This window comes from Strigops habroptila, chromosome 3 (assembly GCF_004027225.2).
Source record: "Strigops habroptila isolate Jane chromosome 3, bStrHab1.2.pri, whole genome shotgun sequence".
NCBI classification, from domain to species: Eukaryota; Metazoa; Chordata; class Aves; order Psittaciformes; family Psittacidae; genus Strigops; species Strigops habroptila.
In genome coordinates, this window is record NC_044279.2 from 69,384,205 (window position 1) to 69,407,431 (window position 23,227).

Genomic DNA, 23,227 nt, shown 5'->3' on the forward strand with positions numbered 1-23,227 from the left:
TCCTGCAAGGCCATTCAGGATGGTGCTATTGGAGAAGGGAGAAAAGCCTGGCTGACTGCCCATCCTGAGCCACAGCTTCCCTCAGGGCCATCTTCCTGTCCGCAGATGTTTCAACTTGCCAGGTTTAGCTCGGGAGCATTCAGATTCTGCCTCAGACAATGTGGATCTCTGCTCTGACCATGAATGTTTCCATATCCTCTTCCCTGGTGGGCTTCTCTTCGGGGCTCCGACCCAGAGCGAAGATCTCAGCAACCACGGAGCCTCCTGTCTGAAAGGAAGAGCCAACATAATGCACCTTTGGCAGGAACAGCAATGACAGCTGTGATGGGGAAAGGTGTCACCCAGGACACAGAGCTGCTGCTGCCACCTGCGACCACTGGCTCGGCCTCACAGGAAGCCATCTCCACGGAAAGAGCTGAACTCTGAACACAGTATTTTTAGCCTGGTTTCCTAAGGAAATGAATGTTCTGTCACTTCATGTCTGCCCATCTGTCCCCATCAACCTTTGAATCTCCTGGCTACTTGCAAACGGGTTTGGCAGAGCATTAGAAGTCTCAAAAATACTTAGATTTCTAATTGTGAAAATCAGTAGCTAGGAAGAGATGAGAAGTGTGAGGTAATGCATGAATCTCCATCTGACAGAAGGGAAGGAAGGGAGGACTCAGCAGTCACCCATTCTGTTTGAAAGCTCCTTATAAACCTCAGCAAATGGTATTATTTGCTGCAAACATGGTGGGTAGAAAATTCCCAAAGGGAATGTAGGTTCACTCAATGTAGGTTGAATGAAGCAGAAACTGCAGCATGTCAGACACCCCAAGTATGAAACTGAAATTTGAGGCTTTGTTCAATGCACGGAGCAACATGTTTCAGTCTCAGCCTCCTTTTCTCTGGCAGGTTTGCAGAAAGATTGTAACAAAACATAGCCAAAAAGGAGGAAATATACCTTGCTGCGAAGATGGATATTCAGGTTTGTTTCGTGTTTTACCTACCAGCTGAAAGTGCGCGTGTGTCTGCATGTGTACATGCATGTGTGTGCTCACTTAGTTTATTTAGCCGTCAGAAGGCACTGAGGTACTAAGCAGCTTTCTGTGCAGAGTGGTTTTGAATATATATGGCCAACTCCAAGTGCCAACTGTGGCTATGAAGACTTCACCTGTGCGTTTTATTCCCTGCTCTCACCCTTTGCCTGCTTCACCTTTTCCAAAGCACGTGCTCCTTATGGCAGGGTTTATTTCTCCCTTTATGTTCCTGGCATGCAATTTGAGCATTGTGAACAGTTAGCAAAAGCCAAAGCAAGATCCGTAGTGCCTCTGGTTCTGTTTAATACCTCCCAAAATACTCACCATCACCTTTGACTGAAAGGGCTGTCTCTGGGAAGTTGAGCAGGGGGGAGATGATGGCCCAAAGCTTAGACTCTGTGACCTCTCTCCGGCTGTATCTGCTGGCAGTACAGCTCTCAGGCCGCTGGGCATGCCCTTGGTCCACCAGCTCATTTCCTGGTAAAGAGCCAAGCTCCGTAAGAGGCCTTTGCTATCACAGCCAACACAGGCTTCGTTCTGAGCAGCTAGCTCCAGGGGAGGTCCTCGCTCCGGGTGACGGCCACTTTGAATTTCAGAACTGAGAAGACCAAGCGTTTATCTGAGGATGGGAAGAAATCACAGGGAATTAAGCAGTCAAAAGGAAAGCTCATTTTCTTACAAAGAATTCCTTCACGGACAACCTTTGCAAGTGAATGGCAAATGCAGGATAGCAGAGAGAGGGTGGTCAAGGCACGCTGGAGACCCTGGGGCAAGCATGGGCTCTGCATGCTAAGCTTTGGGGTGGCAGCAGCCTTGCCTACTCCTGGCTGGTGGTAGTAGGCTGACTGCTTTGCTTGGCGTGGGTTAGCAGGCTGATAAAGTCATAGCTGAGCTGGCGTAGTTCTTCCACTTCTGTCTGATGCAAATGAACAAGAGCACACTCCCCCTGAGCAGGGAGGGAGCAAAAAATTTAGTAAATGCAGCTTGTTAGGTGGTCTGGTTTTGGTCTCTGCAGGAAAAGAGCTCAGCCGTGACTCCTTAGAGGGCCCCTGGGGAAGAGCCTGGTAATGTAATGGAATAATGAGTGTCGAGCTATGAAAGCATTTCATTACCAGCATCCTCACCCCATGCAGCACCAGTCTGCTGCAGTTATCATGTGCTTTTGACAAGAAAGGTCACCGTGAGATTATCCTGCCTCTGAAACAGAGTGGTTGCATTTCGGTGAGAGGGTCTTTGCTCCTCTGCAGGCACAAAGCATTAGCAGATACCCAAAGCAAAGGGAAAGCTGCTCTTTGGGGTGCTACTCAGGGGCAGAGCAAGGGATTTCACTGCTCTGAAGAACAGGAGTTGTTGCTCTGTTCAACCTGCCAAGGCCTCGCTGTGTTGCAGAGGAAGCTGATGGGTAGCTTTCTCTCTCATAAACCTAATTCTTAAAATACTCACTACTTTCCTTCCCAAGTCAGTAGTTACTTCCCTTCATGACCAGGTGGAGTCTTGAGTAGATGGAGGTATCTTTGAAGGCGATGGTGCTAATTCAAAGTGGGAGTTGGACCACGAGAGATGAGCACTCCTGCTACACTTCCCAAACTGTGAGCTGCTGAGTGCGGGTGCCCAGCGAGATGGGGAGGTAAGGCAGCCTCAGCCCTTGCCTTCCTGACTGAGATAGCCTGACAAGGGCACAGCATGCCCCTGCTCTGCCACGGGCGGCTTGTGTGATGTTGAGTTATGCAGATCCCTCTGTTTCCTCTGTGGTGAACTACAGCTAATGAGTCTTCCCTTCTCTTGCTCGCTGTCTGCTTTGTCTAGCTGGGCTGCAGGCTCCTGTGCGGTGCTATGGCACTGCCTGGTGTCTGCCCTCATGCCAGAGAGCTGCACCCGCAGAAGCGAGCAAAGCAAAGCAACATAGAGCCGGCAGCAGCAGGGCTGGGCAGCCCGCATCCTGCAGGGAGCAACAGTGCACTGCGGGGTTAGCATTCAGCCCTCACAGGGCTAATGCAACCCTGGCATTCTATGCACAAATCTTTCCTGATGTCAGGCCACCCTCTTTCTACCCTTCCACGGCAGTGTCTGTAGCTCAGCCTTCAAGGAGCAGCTGGCTCCTTCCGTTTGTGTTCTTCTTCCTCCTTCCGCACAGAAGCACTGAGCAGCTGAGTCCTCTGCCCTGGTAGCACACTCCTGAGGCTTTCCCTGCCATTGCTGCCACGAGACAGGGCCCCTGCTTTCTGCCCTGCCACAAAGCGAGCTCTGCAGACTTCCATTTTTAGCACCGATGAATCACATTGCCTCTGCTGATGGCACAGAGCAAAGACCTCAGCAGTCCCTGCTACTGGTATTTGCCGCTGAACCACAGGTTTCACTAAGCAGGTGTGGACGGCTGGGAGAGCAGCTGTGCCAGGCAGCAGAAGAAAGAAGATGATAGTTTTAATTAAAAGGGTTTTAATCCTTCATGGTGCTGAACATGCCACTGTACATCTTTAACTCCCTTCGATTGCCTTGGTGGGGTTGCCAGCTTCTGCACCCCCTGGCTGGCTCTTTCCCCCTCGTGCTCTCTGCTTTATTTGTGCCATAAGCACAGGTAATGCAAGTGATACCACTTGAAATGTGGCAAATCAGGCGCATCCTCACAGTTCTGAGTTTACTGATTCACCAAGATGTCTCACTTCCTCAGCCATTAGCGACAGAGAGGAGGTCAAGGAACATAGGCTAGTACCAATGAGGTTTATGACAGAGAATTCCTTTTCATGCTCCTCCCTTCAGACCCTTCATTTGGTTCCTTGCTGCAGTTGATATTTTAGACAGCAGCACCTCTTGGGGACAGGAAGGACTCCATCCTGAGAACTGCAGGAGAAAGATTGTTTGTTGTTGCCCAAAGTCTGCAGCTAAAAACCAGTCAGCTTGGGAAAAAACATCAGCTAGAAGAATGTGCCTCCTGGCAGGATGTTTAGGTGCCTCCTTATTTTTGACTGTCAGGTCTTGATAGGTACAGCTGCTCAATCAGGTAAAAGCAGCCAACACTGGCTATTTCAATATTTAACACCATTTCCAACAAAATAATCACATTTTAAATACCTTGCCAGCTTCTTTTTCCCCCTTTTTTTTTTTTGGTAAAAATTTAGTTCTAGTTAATTAATTTAAAAGTCATTGGTTAAAAAATTAAGAAGTTGTGTTTTTCTCTTAGGCTTACTCTTGCTTTTCCTCTGCTCACACAGTTGAAAGCACTTTTGCCCATTCCTCTTCCTTTCTATACATTTGGGCTAGTTTATACCTTTACAGTTGTTGCTCAACCTGGGACACTTGCAGCCCAACTCTAGTAGCACACTCAAAGCTGTGTAGAAAATGCCTGTCTGAGTCATTATTGTTGGCCTAAGGATGCAAGTGCAATGAGGAAGCACTAATATGAGTGCAGGGTTATGCCTGCCAGATTGCCCAAAGCCTTTACAGCTGAGCGTTGAAGGCTGTATTTCATATGCACTTATTGTTTCTTTATTTACTGGGGAAGGTGGGTGATAAACTACTATGAAGTCTCTATACATTTCAGTCAATTCACAGACTTCTACATGTTAAGTGGCCCCAGAAAGGGATTAATGGTGTTAGAGTACATGCAGTTCGCAGGGATCTGGCAGGAATCAATCCCTTCTATGACAGGTAGAAAAGCCTCTTCATAAATAGTCAAGTTGAGATACTGGTTGTGCTTGTAGTTTCATAGAGTCATAGAATTATACAATAGTTTGGGTTGGAAGGGACCTTCAAAAGTCATCTGGTCCAACCCCCCTGCAATGAGCAGGGACATCTTCAACTAGACCAGGTTGCCCAGAACCACATCCAGCCTGGCCTTGAATGTCTCCAGGGATGGCGCATCTTATGGTGTTTCTGATCAGAAGCCATATAATCATTATTACTAGTGGTTTGAAAAGAGCATTTCCAGTGTCCCATAGGTCAGAGGCCACCCACCTTCCAGTTCTGCTTCGTCCTTCGTCCTTCACCTGAGGAAGGGGATGGTGAGAGGCGTCCAGCCCCACTCCTGATACAAGCAGACACAGCCGCTTAAAACACACAACATGATTTTTTTTATTTGTTTAATCAGTTTACATTCCACAACTGACAGTTTACTTATTTATTCTTTAATTGTCCATGAACAAGTTGTTTAGTTAGTTACCAGACAAGATTTTAATCAATGGAAATACAGTCTTCTGACTGATCTGGATAAAACCAAAACCAAACCAAAACCAAAGGAAAAGTGTAAGATGTAGCCAGTTTTTTGGCAAAGTCCTGTGATGCTTTCTGCAACTTTTGTCTGTTCAAAGTTACAGGGGTTTGCTCATTTTCCCTGTTGGTTCCCTGATCTCAACCCTGCCACTAAAATGATCCCTCAGGGCAACAGTCCTGCAAACACCGATGCCCGTGCCCAAACACCCGTGTGTCTGCAGATTAGCACCTTGAAGTAACGGAACAAGAAGTTAGGGGATGTTTCACGTTTAAACAACTTCTGTTCACCTCTTCTCAAACAGATTACAGGAAGAAATGGAAAAGTACAATACACTTGATAAGATGCTGCATTACTTGTGAAATCAGCCACCACACACACATCTTACCAGAGCGACCTATCGCAGTAGTCAGTTGTTGCTGATGTGTTGTTAGCACCGATGGCCACAGAAGCCATTTTGCCTCTTGTAGCAGCACAGGAGTCCAAACCTTGCAGGACAAGCCACCCTTGATTACTTGTGACAAGTGGATGTTACTACCCAAAACTCATTAAACTCTGCACAGATTGGCTAAAAAGTGCTCCACTTGGTTGAGAGGCTGCATACACAGTTCAAATATCCTTGACAATGCCTGAAACATAATCAGAAATGGCCACATTTTTGGATTTTCAAAATATGTTGAAGTTTAATGTATTTTAATGTAATTCCCAATCTAGCAAAGCAATTAGATATGTGCCTAGCTTTAAGCACGGCAATAGCATCATTAATGGGTCATTCATGCTTGAAATTAGGCATGTGCTTTGTGGGATCAAAGTTCTTTAGCAGTGCTCTGATGAAGTCAGGATCCCGAGTGTCCTAATCCTGCCTTTCACCTTTATAGCTACTGTGGGTTTGGATGAACCAGCTACAGTCTGGATTTTCGAGAGTGCTGAAAACAGAAGGCTCCACCTGCAGCTAGTAGAAGTTCCAAGGGGGCATCAGACTACTGAACACCAGGTCTTTTCTCAGGTTTTTGGCTTCCTGTCTCTAAAATGGCTATAATAGCTACCTGCCTCAGACACGTCTGGTGGGGCTCATACTTGTAACATTTTCTGAAGAGAAAACATGCCAAATAAATGCATCGTATCAATGCATTTCTCTGAGTATGCCTGAATATTGTGGCATTCTAGGTCTTTTTTAATCCAGCTTTGTTACGTGTGTACTGCACTTAGAGGAAACATAAACATCTGGCCAAGACGCATTCACATGATAAATGTCTTCTACCAGTCATATTATTTTACATGGGAATGTCCTCGAAAAGTGCTGACATGCTTCAATTCGCAGGCATTTAAGTGAATTATTATCCTAAGCCTCCCAAACTGTAAATTAGAGACAGTGATGATTGCAGCTTTTGTCATCACCAAAGGATGGTTATGGGAGTTGCTTCCTTTCTTCTGAACAAAAAGATGCTTTTCCTTAAGGAAAAAAGGACCAATGCGGGAGCCAAGGAAGGGGAACCCTCCAAAATCTTTTGGTTAGTGTGGTAGCTCATGGCTAGGGTGAATATTACTTGGGGCAGAAGAAATCTTAAAGAGCAAATATCTGCATGAGATGCCCCTGCTGTGGATGGAGGAGAGTCCAGTGAGTCTGATTTCTCACTGACCCTTGTGCAAATCGCTGGTGCCTTCACACAGGCGTGTTTTGCCATGCCTACACCTATTTGCCATAGGAGTGTGCGATGGCATAAGTGTGAGACAGCGAGAAGTCAGATCCAGACTCTGAACTGGTGGAGTGGTTCATGAAGCATGGTGGGAGCTTGCAAGGCAAGGTGATGCTTTAGCTCTCTGATGTGAGATGGCCACATGAGCTTTACCCATCTTCCTGCCTATCCCCTAGGATCCCTTCAGTGCCAGGGATTGCTGCTGTCCCATGGGAGGCTGTGTGTCTGCTCCCTGCTGCAGGGTCACAGGAGTAGTTATGGCTTTCATTAGGAGGTGAGACTTTTTTTTGTTTTTTAAGAGAAAGTGGAAAATTATCCAAGAAGATAACCCAAGAGCAGCACGGGGATGAGAGGCCAGGCAGGCCCCTCTTGGCAAGCTACACCCTTGGCAAAGTCAGTCCAGCAGGGAGGAGATTGTAGGCTAGACACACAGGGCTGTTGTAAAGAACGGTAAAGAAAGGTAAACTGGGACAGAGCCACCCTTTAGAGCCTCCTCCCATGTGATGTTCAACATTGTCATGTTTTAAAAAGAGGTTTTCTTTGACAGTAAAACTCTTAAAAGTCTGCAAAACCCTCATGGGACACAGTGAGTTGACAGCTAAAAGAGCAACCTTTGAGAGTCCCACATCCCAGGAGCCTCTCCACCCCTCTCACAGAGAGGGAGGGGCAGGAGGGCAGTGATGAGAATTTAGGAACTTTCTGACAAGTCTTGCGGAAAATGGAGCTGCATCCTCAAATTTGAGTTATCCTCAAGCTACTCCTCATTTCCAGAGTTCACTCTTAAAGCCTTTATTTCTTTTTCACAGACATCTCAAATAACAAAACAGTCACATATGCAAGAGTTGGCATGGAATGGGATTTAGAGAAATGTGTCTTTACAGGAAGCATCTCTATATTCTCACACAGAAGGAGGAAAAGGAAGAGAGGGAGAAATATCTGACTCCTCAAAAAAGAGAAAGGGAGAACAGGAGAAAAACATCAGGATGAAACAGCACAGTTTGGTCAAGGTGGTACCATGCTGAAAAATAACTCGATCCCTGGAACTCAACTTTATCTTCTACTTTCTAGCTAAAGTCTTTCCCTAAGTACTGATACACAGTGTTGAATCCTTTCTTTACAGGTCCCTGCAGGCCAGCTGAAGTCCCTCTTGTCATAACCTTAACAATATTTTTAAAATCAAGTTGTTCTGAGAGATGGGTGAAGATTGTCAACTCACTGACTTAAATTTAGCTGTAGAAATGAGTATTAGTGACCATATGTTGCCACAACAGCCAAAGTTCACTTAGCCCTCGAGTTTTTAGAAATCAGTTTAATTCTCCCACTCCTCTGGCTGTGTTTCTTTTATTCAGGTGCAATATGGGAATACACAAGATCTCCAAAGTTCTTATACCGGGTTAAATTGCTGGTCCCTCCAGACAGACTCAATATACAGTTTCAAATTTTGGCTCTGAGAGACTCTCACCATAAGATGGAGATGTATGTTCAGCCTTGTCAGAGCAGCTTTCTGAATATAGTTACAGTTCATTTGCTTGTTGAGTCCTCAGTTTAGTGTTTCTGAGGAAAACTATAATCCCAACAATAAAGGATGAAATTGCAATCACTTTCATCTCCATGCAAGCTGCTTGTAAAGCAGTTATCACCATTGGAAAAAAATATGAAACTACCCAAACTGTACCTTGGAGGAGGATTTTTTTATTATCATTACCTGTGAGATCATTTTTTACAGGCAAGTTTGGGGATGGAGCAAGAAAGTAACCTTTGAACAGCTCAGCCGTTCAAACGTTTAGGATTTAAATTCGCTCTTTGAACTGCTTCAGTAGTGCCCAGGACTGGCAGAGAAAGCTGAAGAGGTCAGACCGAAGATTTCTGACCTCCAGCACTGGGACCACAAGGAACTCACCTCAAATGCAATTTCCAGGGGTTGGGGCAAGCCCTGTCCTTTCTAGTCATTTTGCAATTTGGGAGGGGAAGGCTGCTGTGAACATCTCCTTTTGTTCCAACAGTTTTCCACAATGAACACCTGTGTTTTGCATGGTGAGCCAGGCCATGCACCTGAAGCATATGTCCATGGCTGATCTCCATATGGATACTCTTCTGCACTAGGTCCCTAATTCATCTCACTAGGATTTAAGATCTTTTAAGATCTTGGCACCACCCAAGATAGGTGAGTGGTCACTCTATGTAGTGAGAGAGAGCTCCTAAAGCTGACTTAGATGTCAGTTTTACTGGTTTACCATCTAGAAGCAATTGTCTTTCTTCATTAACTATACAAGAAATGAAAGGAGATGAGCTCGTTAACATAAAGAGCTCAGTTATGTGCTTAAGGTTAATGGGGATGAAAATCCAGGCCTTTGTGTAGCTTGACTTCGTCCACAAAGGTGCTCCTCACAAATATACACCTGGTGCAGAAGAACAGCATCCATACAAAGGGCCTCTTCGTAAAGGGTAAGTGAGTCTATTGAGAGAGCTAATGTGGAACAGAAATTCTGCTGTGGCTTTTTCAGTCCATTTCTTTTCCTTAAGAAAGCCCTTGAGATCAAGTCCTATGACTGGATATACGTGTGTGGATACGCATGCCGCTGACTTCAGTGGGACACAACGGCAGAATGAGGATTTTCCCGGGAAATAGAACTTTTTCATTTGTTTTGATTTAAATCTGAGATACATGAGGATTGTGAAAAAGAAACAGTCCTTTGCCTGAAATTCTGTACATCAACCTCACCTTATTTCAGGCAATCATGAAGCTATGGACATTTTTCATAAATTTACAAATATATATACATATATACACATATATACATGTATATGTGTGTCAGCCTAGGGGCTAGATTTACCACTGCGTTATTCCAGCCACACACAAGTATAATGGTTGGTTTTTACAAAAACAGATTGGTATAAAGTTGGAGTGACTGAGCAGTGACTGTTCCTGTGTCTATGCAAAAGATCCTTGAATGGGCTAACATATAAGTACAGCCCCCTTCCCTAAGTCCCCTCATCACATATACTCAGAAATAGGATCCAGTCTTACAGTTGTTAATGAAGCAAATTTCCCATTGATTCCAATGATCTGTAATCAAAGGGAATTTTACTTGAGAACTGAAAGTTCAAGCCCCGTTTAGGTACAGTTTACAGCTTTGAAAGTTGTAATGTCTGTCCTACTAGGCCTCAAGATGCATTAAAAAAATTCAAGCTAGTGCAGAAAAATATCTTCAAAAGTCCCCAAATACGCTTTTCTGTGTTAAGTAGGGGAAATTTTGTCCTGCAAAAGATCAAACAACAAATACATAAATGTACACACTCTAAGTGATGGAAATGGCCAAATAAAAATTGCAACAGTTTAAGTTAGAGGTCTGTGATTGTTGTTAGTGCCCAGGAGTTATAAATAATTCAGTACACTCTAACTGAATAGTCTAAGGCTGCACTTTTATTGTTCTGATTACTTGAACCTTTTCCTTACGATCTATATTGTTAATGAATAGCATTTCTTAAAAAAATACAGCCTTATTCTCAACAGTCAGATGAAAACTATTCTTGAGATAAAATGTCACAAGAGCTTAAGCAAATTAGGAGCATTTATATTTAGGTTTTTCTAAACATGTAGGCACCAAAGGCATATAGCATTTTACTCCAATTCACTGTCTGAGGAAGAATTGGATGCTGAGGCTCTTTCGTGGAGCTGGCCCCAGGAGATTGAGCCATATTTGATTCATGCTCCTTGGTGTCTAACATCACTTTGAAACTGGGGCAAAACCCACGAGTCACACAGCTTTTTGAAGACTCGACTCTTTATCTCATCTACTGCAGAATCACTGTTACTGTTTGTGTATTTCTGACCAGCTGGCAAAATAACAAGGCCACTTGAAGGAATTGCCTTTACAGAGATATTTCTGTGCTATGCTGCCACAGGTAGGGCTCAAAGCCACGGGATGTGGAGCTACCAGCTGTGCCGAGGAACATTAGCCGCAGTCTTCTGCATGTCAGTGCTGCTGACAGCCCACACCAGCCCTCTGCATAGGACACAGGCAGCGTCCTGCCATGGTGCTGCCTCTCGCACGATGGGATTTTTACACCAGGGGATCATAAACATTTCTGATTTGGAAGCGATATGGTGTGATTTGTTCTCCTGTGACTGAGGCCATCCATGTTACAGAAGCACCTTGCAACAGCAGGTTGCAAGAATCAATTTTGTGAATACCAAGGCTGTCCTAATGGGACTTCATTTTCCCTCAGCCTTACTCACTCAGAAAGTGACACCTGTACATATTGCACACATGTACCAGGGTCTGTGGCACTAGAAGGTAGGAAGGACTTGTGGACACAACTGAAGGTAGGCAGGACTTATGGACACAACTGCATTTTTGGAGGTAGGTTGGCTAGCGCAGGACTGACTGGATCAGAAGTAGCTCTGTAGAAATCCTACATTGAAGAGCACTGATGGTCAGCTCTGGAGCCTTAATGCAGTGTTTCAGGATGTTCCTGCTCTGAGCTGTTCACTGCCTCCCTTTTGCTGGATGTATCTGCCCAAAGGCAAAATGGGCAGAAAGAAACGTGTATTTGTGTCATCTCAACTGCTTCCTTTCCCTGCATCTCTGGGATCAGAACAATACCGGCAACTCTTTCTGAAATATCCAAATACATTTTGATGGTGCATACCCAACTGGTCCCAGTTGTATTGTGCTTCCCCACGTCTCTTCAGGAGATAGTTTCCATGTGTTCTGCACGCACAGCCTAGCACGCACACAGATGGCATCTGAATTGCACTGCAACTCCTGAGTTAATTATAAAAGAATAGAAAACAAACTATTATGCTGCATTTTGCCGTGTGTTTCCTCTCTGTATAGTACACATATTTACAGGTTACTAGCACCCACATCATGTGGGATGTGCATGTGTGTGTGTCTAAGGAAGAAGGGGAGCAAGGGTGTCCATGTATATACACCCTATGCAAGAAAACTTTTGAAGTCACTTTCTGCCACTCTGCAGGAGTGTTAATCAGTGAAGGAAAAATATAAAAGTGCAGTCCTAGGAGGGTCTGGCAATTCCTGCTGCTGATGCTGCAGGCGACATTGGATTGTCCTCACGTAATTCTACCAATGCTCGTCAATTCTGACCTATAGCAACTGCTGTTAGGCTTCTTTTTTTCCCTTCCCCACCTTCCCTGGAGATAAGCTATCTAAGCCTCTGTTATTTTCATTGCAAATCTTCCCTGAGCAAGGAAGGACAACTGATCTGTGATTCTGGAGTGCTTTACTAGAGGTGACCAGCATTTCATTTCCCTCTTGTGGCCTATATTGAGGCAATTGTCTAGGCTTTCTCCAAGTTAAATCCTAAACACGTGCAAGGCATACTGCAATTAAATTGGCAGCATTGTACCAGGCTCTAGAAGGAAAGGTAGCATCTGATGACTGTTTAAAGCCAAAGATTAGATATTGTATGTAAGCACACAGTTAATTTTCAGTGTTAACCAAGACAGCACTAAAACATTTTCTAAGGCACCTGATCCAAACCTCACTGGAGCGAAGGGGAAGCTTTTTAACGGATTTCAACAGACTATGGAACAGATGCATTATATTCCTGGCTATAACTCGAAACATTAGGACTATGAGTTTTGAGCTAAGCCCTGTCTTTGTGAGTTTTCGGCTTAGACTGTCAGAATCAAGATTTTATAGATCTGGCCTGGAGTTTGTGATCAAACTTCAGGCTTTTTTGAAACTCGGTTCCCGACCTTGGAAATTCATCCACCAGTAATCTTTACATGCTGCTTGTGCTTCACGCACACTCTTTGTCTCTCAGTGGCGCCTTACAATCATTCAGAGCTGTCTCAGTTTTTCACCTTGAGTCTTCCCTTGCTGGCTGGATGAGCACAGCAGTATGGGCCATGAAGGAACGCAAAACCTGGGGGTAAGGAAATGCAGTGTTGGTTTGTGTGAATGTGCCTGATCACTCCTACTGCCCTTCTAGGCCTATGTAGAGACACACAGAAGAAAAAGCCCAAATAATGTATGTCTTTATTTAAGCTATACTTGGTAACATATTATTTCCTCTCCATTTCACTGCTGGCAGTTAGCTTGGCACTCAAGAATTAAGGACAGATTACAGTGATTTTCTTCTGAGCTCTGCTTATCAGTGGGCTCCAGGGATGAGCCTGATTTGGTGGTGCTGCATAGTGGGTAAATGGACAGCCATGGAGACACAGTCTTCCAGGAACCCTTGGGAATCTGAGATACCCCCTGCACATCAATCCTCTCCCTCACCAACACTGTTTTTTTCACCATCCAACGAACTGCACAGCTAACATGCCATAGTTAAAAGTGGTCCCAAATGACTCGCATCTACGGGAAAGCAGAATACCTGAACTCTCACGATTCTCTCCTTGGAGGATGAGGATCCTCTGTTTAGAGGACTCCAAGACTTTTTTTGTGTTTAGTTTGTGTGGGGGTTTTTTTGTTTGGTTGGCTGGGTTTTTTTTTCTTTCATGTTACTGCAGCTGAAATAACATTTAAAAGAGTAATTGCAATTTTTCAGAAGCAATACTTCAGAGAAATTACTCTGGTCACTGGTGGTTTGTGATCCACTTGTGACTGTCCCTGGGGTAGAATGAAAGAAGAAAAAAGCCCAACTAGAAATATAACTGGAGGGGCTTTACTGTTTAGATCAGGGAAGATCAGTTGTGTGTTTGCAGAGAAGGAGAAAAGAGAGATGATATATACAGGTGGCCAATATGAGTCAGGAATTTTAACATGCAAACAGCTTTAGCTTGAAAAAGAGGGTGTCCTATACAGTACATGAGATTCAGAGCACATGGACTCCTGCCATGTAGCCCCCTCACGTATACAGTGCTCCCAGCAGGGATGGACAGCAGAACCCCCTGTAGCTAACTCGCTGCAGTCACAGGACAACTTCACTGTACAACAACTGAGTCACTAACTAACTAACTCAGCCTACAGATCGCAGTGGGTTGAGCCAATTCATCCTGCATCCCTGGGACTGGCATTTTATGACACCTGTGTTCTTTGCAGTCAAGTCCCTCTGTGGTCTCTGAAGCATAGAGACGTGTTGTCCCACCAGTGCAACGTGAAAGGCCACACGAGGGAAGAAGCCTCCCAGCTACGGACCCTGCGTTCCCATCTCATCGAAAGGGAGACCAAACACGCACTGGTACATCAGGCTAGGACAAGAATGTCACTTTATCTACAAGGGGGGGATAAGAAAAGAAGAGCGGGAGCTGGACTTTGCAGGAAGCTGAACATCATCCAGGAATGCACATTCTTAACCTTAAGCATATGAATAGTCTACCGAAGTTGAGGTGATTAGTCACATGCTCCAAGTAAAGCACATGCTTAGGCGCTTTGCCAGAGCAGATCTGAGGAATGGGGTCAAGCCCTTTAATGCTGGGATCACAGCTAACATTTCTAATTAACTAGTTCTCAAATAGAAAACCACACGCTAGTCAAAAAGGTTGAATCTATGTTCAGAAAACATTTCAAAGCCTCCCCAGAATGCAGAAACTCAGACTAGATGTGAGTGTGCTTTGGCTCAGGATAGATGGAGACACTAACCATCGCAAATTTGGATCTGGATGTTGAGTCAACCCTTCTCTAAAGATGAGTCTGAGCCAACAGAACGCTCTGAGCCCCATGCAAGACTATCAAAGCACACGGGGCTCCTCCCAGTTCTGTGAGTAGCACAGAGGGAAATTCACAGTATCCCAAGGGGGTTTTGCCCTTACTTGAGGCAAAGACAAGAGAACTGGTGTTGAGACAAATGATCCCTTTGGAGATCCAGTTTGAGACTAAGGTAACATGATCATCTGCTGCTTCAGACACTTACTCCCATAGTTTTTAAGATGCTTCATAGCCACACAGGCCTTACAGAGCCTATGCTATAGCAATTGGAAAATCACAGAATTGGCCCAAAGATCCAAGGTTAGCACTTTTCTGTTGTAAATAAAAATAATCATAACCCTCTTCCACCATTGCCACACACAAACAAACATACAGGCTCATATACAGCATGTAAACCAACACCATCAGAGAATACTTCATCAAGGCAGAACTATTTTTGTGCCAGATGCAGAAAGCCAGGAGAGCTTTGAAAATCCTTAAAACAGCAAGATCATTTCAATTTCTTTACATCTTACTGCTATAGCACTTTCAAAACTGTATCTGTAAAAGAAGACACCCTGTGAACAGTCACAGACCACACAAGGGTACATCATCTCAGGGGCTGTCACATTGCTTTCCATGCCACAGGGCTTGGAGGTGGACTCCAGCTAGATACCTCTGTGCCCTTTAGTTTACCTGGATCACTCCAGGTATCTGTATTCACATGAAACACGTTCCCTATCACACTTGGCACTGCAGAGGAGGAAGAAAGTTTGCATTCAAAGCTTTTTTAATGACACAGTTATCATTTTTCTGAAGCATTAATATCTTAATGAGAAGTTGGGGTTTTTTCCACAAAAATTTTCATACTTAGAAAAAATTCTGAATTTTCTTATAGTTCTCATTTGGTTTTCACTTACGAATTTTCTGCTTTCAGTTTTCATTTTGCTTTCCAAGAGCTGTTTTTGTTGTTAATTTCCTTCTTCTGTCCAATGGTAATTCATCAGCCTCCTTACCTAGTAGGCACTTACACAGTCGAATGGTTTCAAAGCTTTTCAAAACCTCTCTATTTGAAAACCTTGCCAGGAAAAAAAACCCCAACAAACCAAAACCCCAAAACCCCCTAATCTACTTAAAAAGAAAGTTTCTTGAAAAGACTCGCATTTTCAACATGAATAAATAAATACTTTCTCTGATCACATCAAATGGAGGATGAAATGAAACTTCAGTTACCAGGGGTGGCACTTTAGTGGCAGCACACTGACTTAGCAGATGGCACTGGCATGTCTGGGGAGTTTGTAGAATAGAGAAAGCAAAAGCTAGGTAGCTGAGCAAGAATGAAAGAAATCCAAATCTACCCTACTCCAACATGCCCTCCAGAAACTTCATTTCTTTGGGCATTGTTAATAAAGCAACATCAAGACACAAGGTGTAACAGGGAGGGAAGCAGGGCTGGCAGGGGAATAGCTGGCTATGCAATGGTCTTGCATAAGAATTATTCATTGGTTGGATTTTTTTAACCAAGAAAAATACTGTTTCTTGCCAGCTGTGTAAATGGCATGACCTGGAAATGAATGCCTTCATTTCCGTGCAAGAGGCACCGTCTGAACAGGTTGCCTCCTTCTCCTGGTGAGATTTTTTTAGATGCAAAGGATGACTTTTTATTGGCTAATGAGGGCTGATGGCATGCAGCTGTCGTGTAAGAAAGGATTGCTGGTACTATCCCTGAATTAAGAGCAAGTTGGGTTGGGTTGGTTTTGGGGAGGCCTTTTTTCTTTGCCCTTTCCCCTTTTGCCTGTGCATTTGACAATGACACCCTCACTCCTGCATATGACCATTCAGTCATTGTCTTCTAAGACTCCCTTTGGTTACTCCCTTGGGCCTTCCTCCCCACCTTCCCCTCAGCCACTGGTCCCCTGCAAGGACCCACTGCCCTCACAGCCAAAATGCTTTGCTCCGTCTGACAGCATTCACCCACCTCTCCAGACTTAGCTATTCATTTAGCTCTTCTGGGACCCATGACCTATTCAGGTCATAGGATGGGAAGAATAGAGGGAAGGAGAAAAGAGACAACTGGAAGAGAAGTAACAGGAAAAAGAGAAAGACCAAAAAAGAGAAAGAGTCCCATTTGCAGGTTCACAATTATATCATACAATGCTTGAGCTCATGGGAAATGGATCTCTGTTCTCTGCATCTGACCCTTTCACTTCCATCTGTACACAGTTCTCCCAGATGGAGAGTGGAGATGTCCACTGAACCAGGGAAATTTCCAAAGACAAGATGTGGGAACGTCTTATTTGGCATACATGAACACAACAAGAGGCGTCTCTTACTTCTCCCTTACAAAAGTTGGCTCCCCTTTCCTCCTCAGCAATGGCTTTTGCCCAGTTGTCTTAAACATCCAAACCAGAAACTTGATGAAATCCCACTCCAGCAAATATCTGGGAAGAACAACAGCCATGGCTCCCCCCACCTCCCTTCTCCTTGGTCAGTCTTCCCTTGGATCCACCATCCTGAACTCTCAGATGCTCCATGAAAACAGAAAACCATCCTGAAATCCACCAGAGGAGACATGCTGTCTCAGACCTCACGGCTTTCCTCACGCTTCCGCAGTTGCGGTGCCTCAGTCTTGGGCCACAAACACAGCATAGATGGGTTTAGTGGACAATCACATTGCAATGTTTTAAATTTTTCTTTTTCTTAAAAAAAAAATTAAATAAAAGGAGAGGGAAGAAAAAGTTATACACACATGTATCACAGCATTTTCAAAAGGCCTTCTGCTGCGTTTACATTAGCAGTTCAGCCTCAGTTGTAAGCCTGGATGTAAGGCAGCTGGAAGATTAAAACCGCATTGTTGGAAAGTCCACTGAGATGTCCTCATGGAGTTTGTTTTTGATGTTATTTTCTGGTTTTGTTAGATCTGTTTATTATTATTATTATTGTTATTATTTTCACTTGTTTGCTTCTCTGAAGTTTGGCAGGCAAAAAGAAAATGCTTTTCTGCTTTTCCCCACACATTCTGTCCATTTTGTTTTCTGTGTTTTAAGCAAAAAAAAAAACCCCAACCCAGAAACCCCAAACCAATGACAGGGCAGGCTTCTGTCATTTTGTTTTAAGAAAGAAAAGGAAAGAGGGTGGGTTTCTGATAATGGCCTTGAGGAGGTACGTTGTAAAGTTGGCTCAAATGCTTGATTTGTTCCTTTGTTTGCTGTTTGCATTTTTCTTTCTGGCTGCAATGGACAGGCTTTTTTTGTCCCCGTCCCCCCCCCCACCCCACCCTCCATGTCCTCTACAGATTCTGGTTCCAGATTCCCCACATGGACCCCCTGTTTCCCTTCCCAAATGGCAGTAGGTAGATGCAACTGTATGTTCATTCAATCTCTAAGGTATGCTGAAAAGAGTTGGATGGAAGAGCCGTGTGAGAGAAAAGCTTTCCCATCGCTGTGAGAAAGAACGAAGCAACACAGAGTCCGGTGGAGATGTGAGTGCTGTGTTGGACTCAGCTCTACCTTGGCACTGGCATTAATTTGAGAGTATATATATATGTAATTATATATACATATATATGCATGTATAGGTATACATAGACATATATATATATATGTACGTGTGTGTGTGTATTTGTTTGCTATTCGTTTTAGCACACTGTCCCATTCTCAGGTCTAGATTTGGGGCAGTTGGTCCTGGGGACAGGTTGGACAGAAGGGGCCAGAGTGCAGAAGAAGCCAGAGATAAGAGTGAGGCCCAGGCCCCCCCACGCACAGAACATGGACCAGCCATAGCCATGGCTGATGTCATCAGGAAGTCCATACAGGTAGCGGGGGTAGCGGGAGAGCTCAAAGTTGATTCCAGCCACACACGTGCACAGTGAAATGATGCAGAAGGTTCCTGGAGGAGAGTGGGAAGGGGAGAAGGAGGGAGGAAAAAAAGAAAGAGAAGTTAGAAGAGTGATAGACATACCACTTTCCAAGTCTCTTGAGGAGAGCTGGTGCAAGCAGTAAGGAAATACCTAGGGGAAGATGTCTGTATAGAAAATGTCTTAGTCTAGTGACTCCATGGGGAAAGAACTGAGTGCCAAAGGAGCCTTGAATACTGATCTGATGCTGAACAGAGCTGTTTGGAGAAACTTCAACAGGAACAGTGTTTTCACTACGAGCACTCCCTTGGGAACCAGAATGCTTCATGAGACCATGGACTTTTCTGGAATTTTGCTTTAGACAGAGTGAATCATCATGTTTCAATACTTTCTTGGGGGGAAAAAAGCTTGAATTTGTTGTTTAATTTCATTTTTTCTGTGATGGATTTTACAGAAGAAAATATTACAAAATACGTCACATATTTGGCTCCTTTGAAACGTACATTTGAAATGACTTGGGAGATTTTTTTCAGACTTTTCTTATATAAAAATTTAAAATCTTTCATTACACACCCTCCTGTTAAATACCACTGTCAAAACCTTAAAATCTCTCTCAAAATTCAGATTCCAGTCTCTGTATGACTCCAGTCCCAATCTAGATGCCCTCTGCAGTGCTGGGGAAATCTTCAAAACATCCTGTTCTTGTTTTCCATCTCTGCAGCAATATTTCATTTCTTCCTGAGAGCACTGTGAGGACAGGCTTCATGACTCTCTCAGGTGGTAAGTGTTATGGGAAGACACATGTATCAGATGAGACTGAACCTTAGCCCACCCAAATGAGTCCAATTTTGATCTTTGGCCTCCAGCTTCATCAAAGCTAAACTCTTGAGTTCCTGAAATGTCACAGTTGCCACCCACACACCAAATAATGGATAGCTACAGATGCTATGCGTTTGTATCCAGAGATAACAACTGAAGTCATCATAAAGTTGGCAGTTTATTTTTACTCTCTGATTCCTCCCTATGTGGGCTTCTTTGAATTGCCTGAGAGCCCTGGGCACAGAAGGCCCAAGCTGCAGTAGGTACTATGCCTATTGAAATAAAACCAGCCTTCTTGCCTCTCACCAGCACCCAGTTAGCCTACAATCAGTTCTCTGGACTTACACTACTTCAAAGCACAGAGCGGGACAAATGGGGAGGTCTCCCTTGCAGAATCCCTTACTGAGGTAGTTTTATTAGAAACCACACACCCTGTTCTGTGTTTTACCATGTCACTTGGGTTATCCAGTAACATGGAAGTGTCTGGCAAGAATGCAGTTGTTCTTTGTGTGACATGTCAACACGACTAGCACATTGTTGGATCGAGGATAAGAGGATCCATCAGAGCCACTGTGCTCTGAACCAAGCTCCATGGCTCATTTCAAATGGCTGTGGTTAGAACATGACATGAAAGGCCTTTCTTTGCTAGCAAGAACATGATAATTTCAGCTCTCTCAAAATATAAGATTGTTAAGAGAGGTGGGTGGGAAAATCTGTGCGGCCAGACTGGAGCTGCATTTCCTAAGTACAAAAGGGAAGGAAATAACTTTTTATTTCAAATACTCCCCGTGCTTTCATGCTTTGTCTTGGCTGTTTTGATCACAAGCTCTACAATGTAACAAGTGTTGCTTATCTTTGTATTCGAACAGTGCCCAATATATTGGCACTCCACCTTGCTGCGGGTATTCTGCCCCATAACAAATGAACAATAAGGAAGAATGAGTAACAACAATAGAGAACAAAGCAAATAATGAGCATGAGACTTCCTCAAATAAAGGCTGCCCCTTTCCTGCCCCTTCACTGGAGAATGCGCTAATCCCATGATGATAAATACTGACTGTGATGCACAACGTTAGAGGATGCATAGTACAGCCCTCAGCCAGTCACCCCCTGTGTTTCTGCAGGATGTTTTGTATGGCACAGTGCTATTCATTACTGACACAAGAATGCAATTTTATACCACCTAGAGGAATCTTTATGGCCATTATACGAGTCCTGCGTGTTGTTTGTATTCAGCCAAGCAAGGAATTCCCCACTTGTAGTTAATCTGGCCTCTCATCAGGAGGGTTACTAATGAAAACTGAGTACAGTTACTACCTCACAATTGTTTGGTAACTTCTCCTCATGAACTGGCAACCATAAAACATAGGTTCATCCCTGCAAATTGCATGATTTTTGGCCATCATAGCAAAAAAGTCATGGGTGGAAGTGATGCAGAGGTTAACTTGAAAATGTAGCCTGTACTAATCTGGATAAGACATGGAGCTGGGATAGCAGGAGGAGGGAGGGTGTCGCCGCTGCCCATGGCACTGCCTGCGCTATGGACACGGTGCTTCAGAGGCAGCAGGATTGCAGCAAGTCATGATCACCCCCAACCCTGAGATTCTTTTTCTCCCCAGAAAGTAAACTGAGCCCTTAATCACTTTCCTGGCAGGTTGTTGCCATCAGTGAGGTGCCCCCATACATTGTATTAATGCCCCAGATCCCTGGGCAGCCGCAGTGATGTAAACTTCAATTTCTTTGTGAAAAACATTCCCCATAACTCTGACCAAACCTGAAGGCTGGTGGTCCAGCCACAGCACTGGCACACAGAATGTGAATGACAGGGGGTAATAAGAGCTCACTGCAGATGTGCTTGTATGCAAGCTGGATGGGGGAGATAAAGACCATTTCCTTCAGCGGCTGTGGAGAGCAGAATGTGCTAAGTTCTTTCTGCTGGGATTTACACATTATCATCCTAAGCGAAACAGTAATGAATGAGACAAGGCAACAGTGGCAGCTTTGACAAAGGAAATTCACATGTCACTGCAAAGTGCTTCAGTCAGGTGAGAGATGAAATTTCATGTAAAACCATGTCTGTGCCACAGAAACTGCTGTTTGACATGTATTCAGACCTCCATCCTGACTCCTTACTAGACAGCTGGGTTCCTCTTGGGCTGGTTTTGACAGTGCCTGTCCTACTAACAAACTGATGATCAACAGTGTTTGAGCACCTGAGCTATTTAATACCTCGTGGCTATCTTGTGCTTTGTCTTCTTATATATTACTGAAGAAGGATATTAAACATTACACTGAATGTCCCTTCCAATTAGACTGGAAGTTTGTTTACGACAGAGATGGACTTACTTGTTATAGATGTGTATAAGTTTGGGCTCCTTCCATCCTTGCTGCAGGGGCAGACATGGTCAGAAGAGGGATGGCTGGGAAAGGTAATATCATTGATGGTCAAAGCCTAATTCGGTGTGGATTATGAGTCAGAGAACTTTGCTGTAGCTGGTTTTAAGCATGATTATATCAAGCAGAGCTGTGGGGCTCTGCTGCTGGGAATTGGAGATTTTTTGGTAAATGTCCCTTTTCTTCCCAATCAGCACAGCTGCGTGAGGGGCTGCAATGCCTCCGTTTGCAGTTTTCAAACCTCACCTCCAGGCGAGAGCAGAACTGCTTCTGAGTGAACTGATTTAAACACAGACAGGCTCAAACCATCCATACCAAATACGTTTGAATTTTGCCTCACGCTAGTGACCCCTTGAACCATGTCAGAAGCCATGTCCTTTACCCACAGACCTGGCTCGGCTTCCACAGTGATAAGAGCTTGAGGGATTTCCCAGGGTCTGTGGTGTTTGGTGAGACAAGAACTGCTGCCTTTCTTAGATATAATGCAAATGAAGGTGAGACTTTGTGGTGCTAGCGCGCAAACAGACCCCGGTGGCAGGAGCTTCACCTAAACATCTTTCTCCCTAGGATCAGGGATGAGGTGTCAGACTAGCCTGAAGGAGGCATCACCAATTTGAAGTCAAGGGAAATCCAAAAAGCCAGTAATTAAAACAATCCAGGCACCAAGCCCACCTCTGAGACCCTCCTCTCTACAAATAATTTTTCTAATTCTTTGGAAAACATTTCTTCCATGCCTGATGGAAAGATGCTTGTTTCTCTCCCTTCCCCCCACAACAGGCAGAAATGACTCACAAACTAACAGTGCTGTACAAAGTAAACAAACCCAAAATCCTGATTCTTCTCCCCTTCTGGGTTTTGTTTTGTTTTTTTTTTTTTTCCAGAGATGGAAATGTCAAGTATTACTTATAAACACTAATAGATAAAAAGAGAAGCAGAAAGGCATGGATTTTAAGATGTCCTCTGAAACCATGCAGTTCTCAAATAAATGCAAATCTCTGCCTTTTCAAGTATTCCTAGTAGCTGCTATTGATGGCAATTTGTGGCCACTAATGTCTTTGGAAGGAGTGCTGTTTATTTAACTATCATCACTTTTTTATTATAGGGTTTTGGGAGAAAAAAATCTCAGAAGTGAAACAACATTATCTTTACTTTCCCTCTGCCCTACTAGCTTTTATTATTTTCAAGGTACATCAAACAAACAAATAAAATGAGGTCTGATCCTAAAGTGGAGTGTGTACCACTAGCTATTTAAATTATATCACAATCAAATGAAATTATTAAAGAATAAACCAAATTCCCTCCCAGCACAGTGATGACAAAAGCCTTTTGGAGGGAGCAGCTTCGCAGTAAACTCCTTCTGTGCATGGATTAAACGCCTCAGCAGCATGCAGCTCTTGAGAGCACTTTATTGCTCTGTGCATACACACACAGAATATAAATTATTGCTTAATTATGTACTGTTCCATCAGAAGCAGCTTGCAGCATCACCGATAGGTTGCAGAATAGCCAGGGGTTTACTGGAAAATTGTCCTTATAAAAAAGGCTGAGATGGAAGGGTAAGTCTGACTGGGTGATGGAGATTTAGTGTGGTGCCCTTGTGAGACCATATACGCACCTGGGTTGGAACTTCATGC

General features: G+C 44.1%; 1 protein-coding gene across 1 annotated transcript in view; it reads right to left on the reverse strand.

The window, feature by feature from the left end:
• Nucleotides 1-5,063: 5,063 nt before the first annotated feature.
• The window catches only part of TMEM178B (transmembrane protein 178B), a 229,327-nt gene continuing 211,163 nt past the window's right edge, over nucleotides 5,064-23,227 (reverse strand). Inside the window, exon 5 of the mRNA XM_030479798.1 lies at nucleotides 5,064-18,412. Within this exon, the coding sequence (XP_030335658.1) occupies nucleotides 18,162-18,412 (251 nt within the window). The 3' untranslated portion in view covers nucleotides 5,064-18,161. The remainder of the gene's footprint in view (nucleotides 18,413-23,227) is intronic.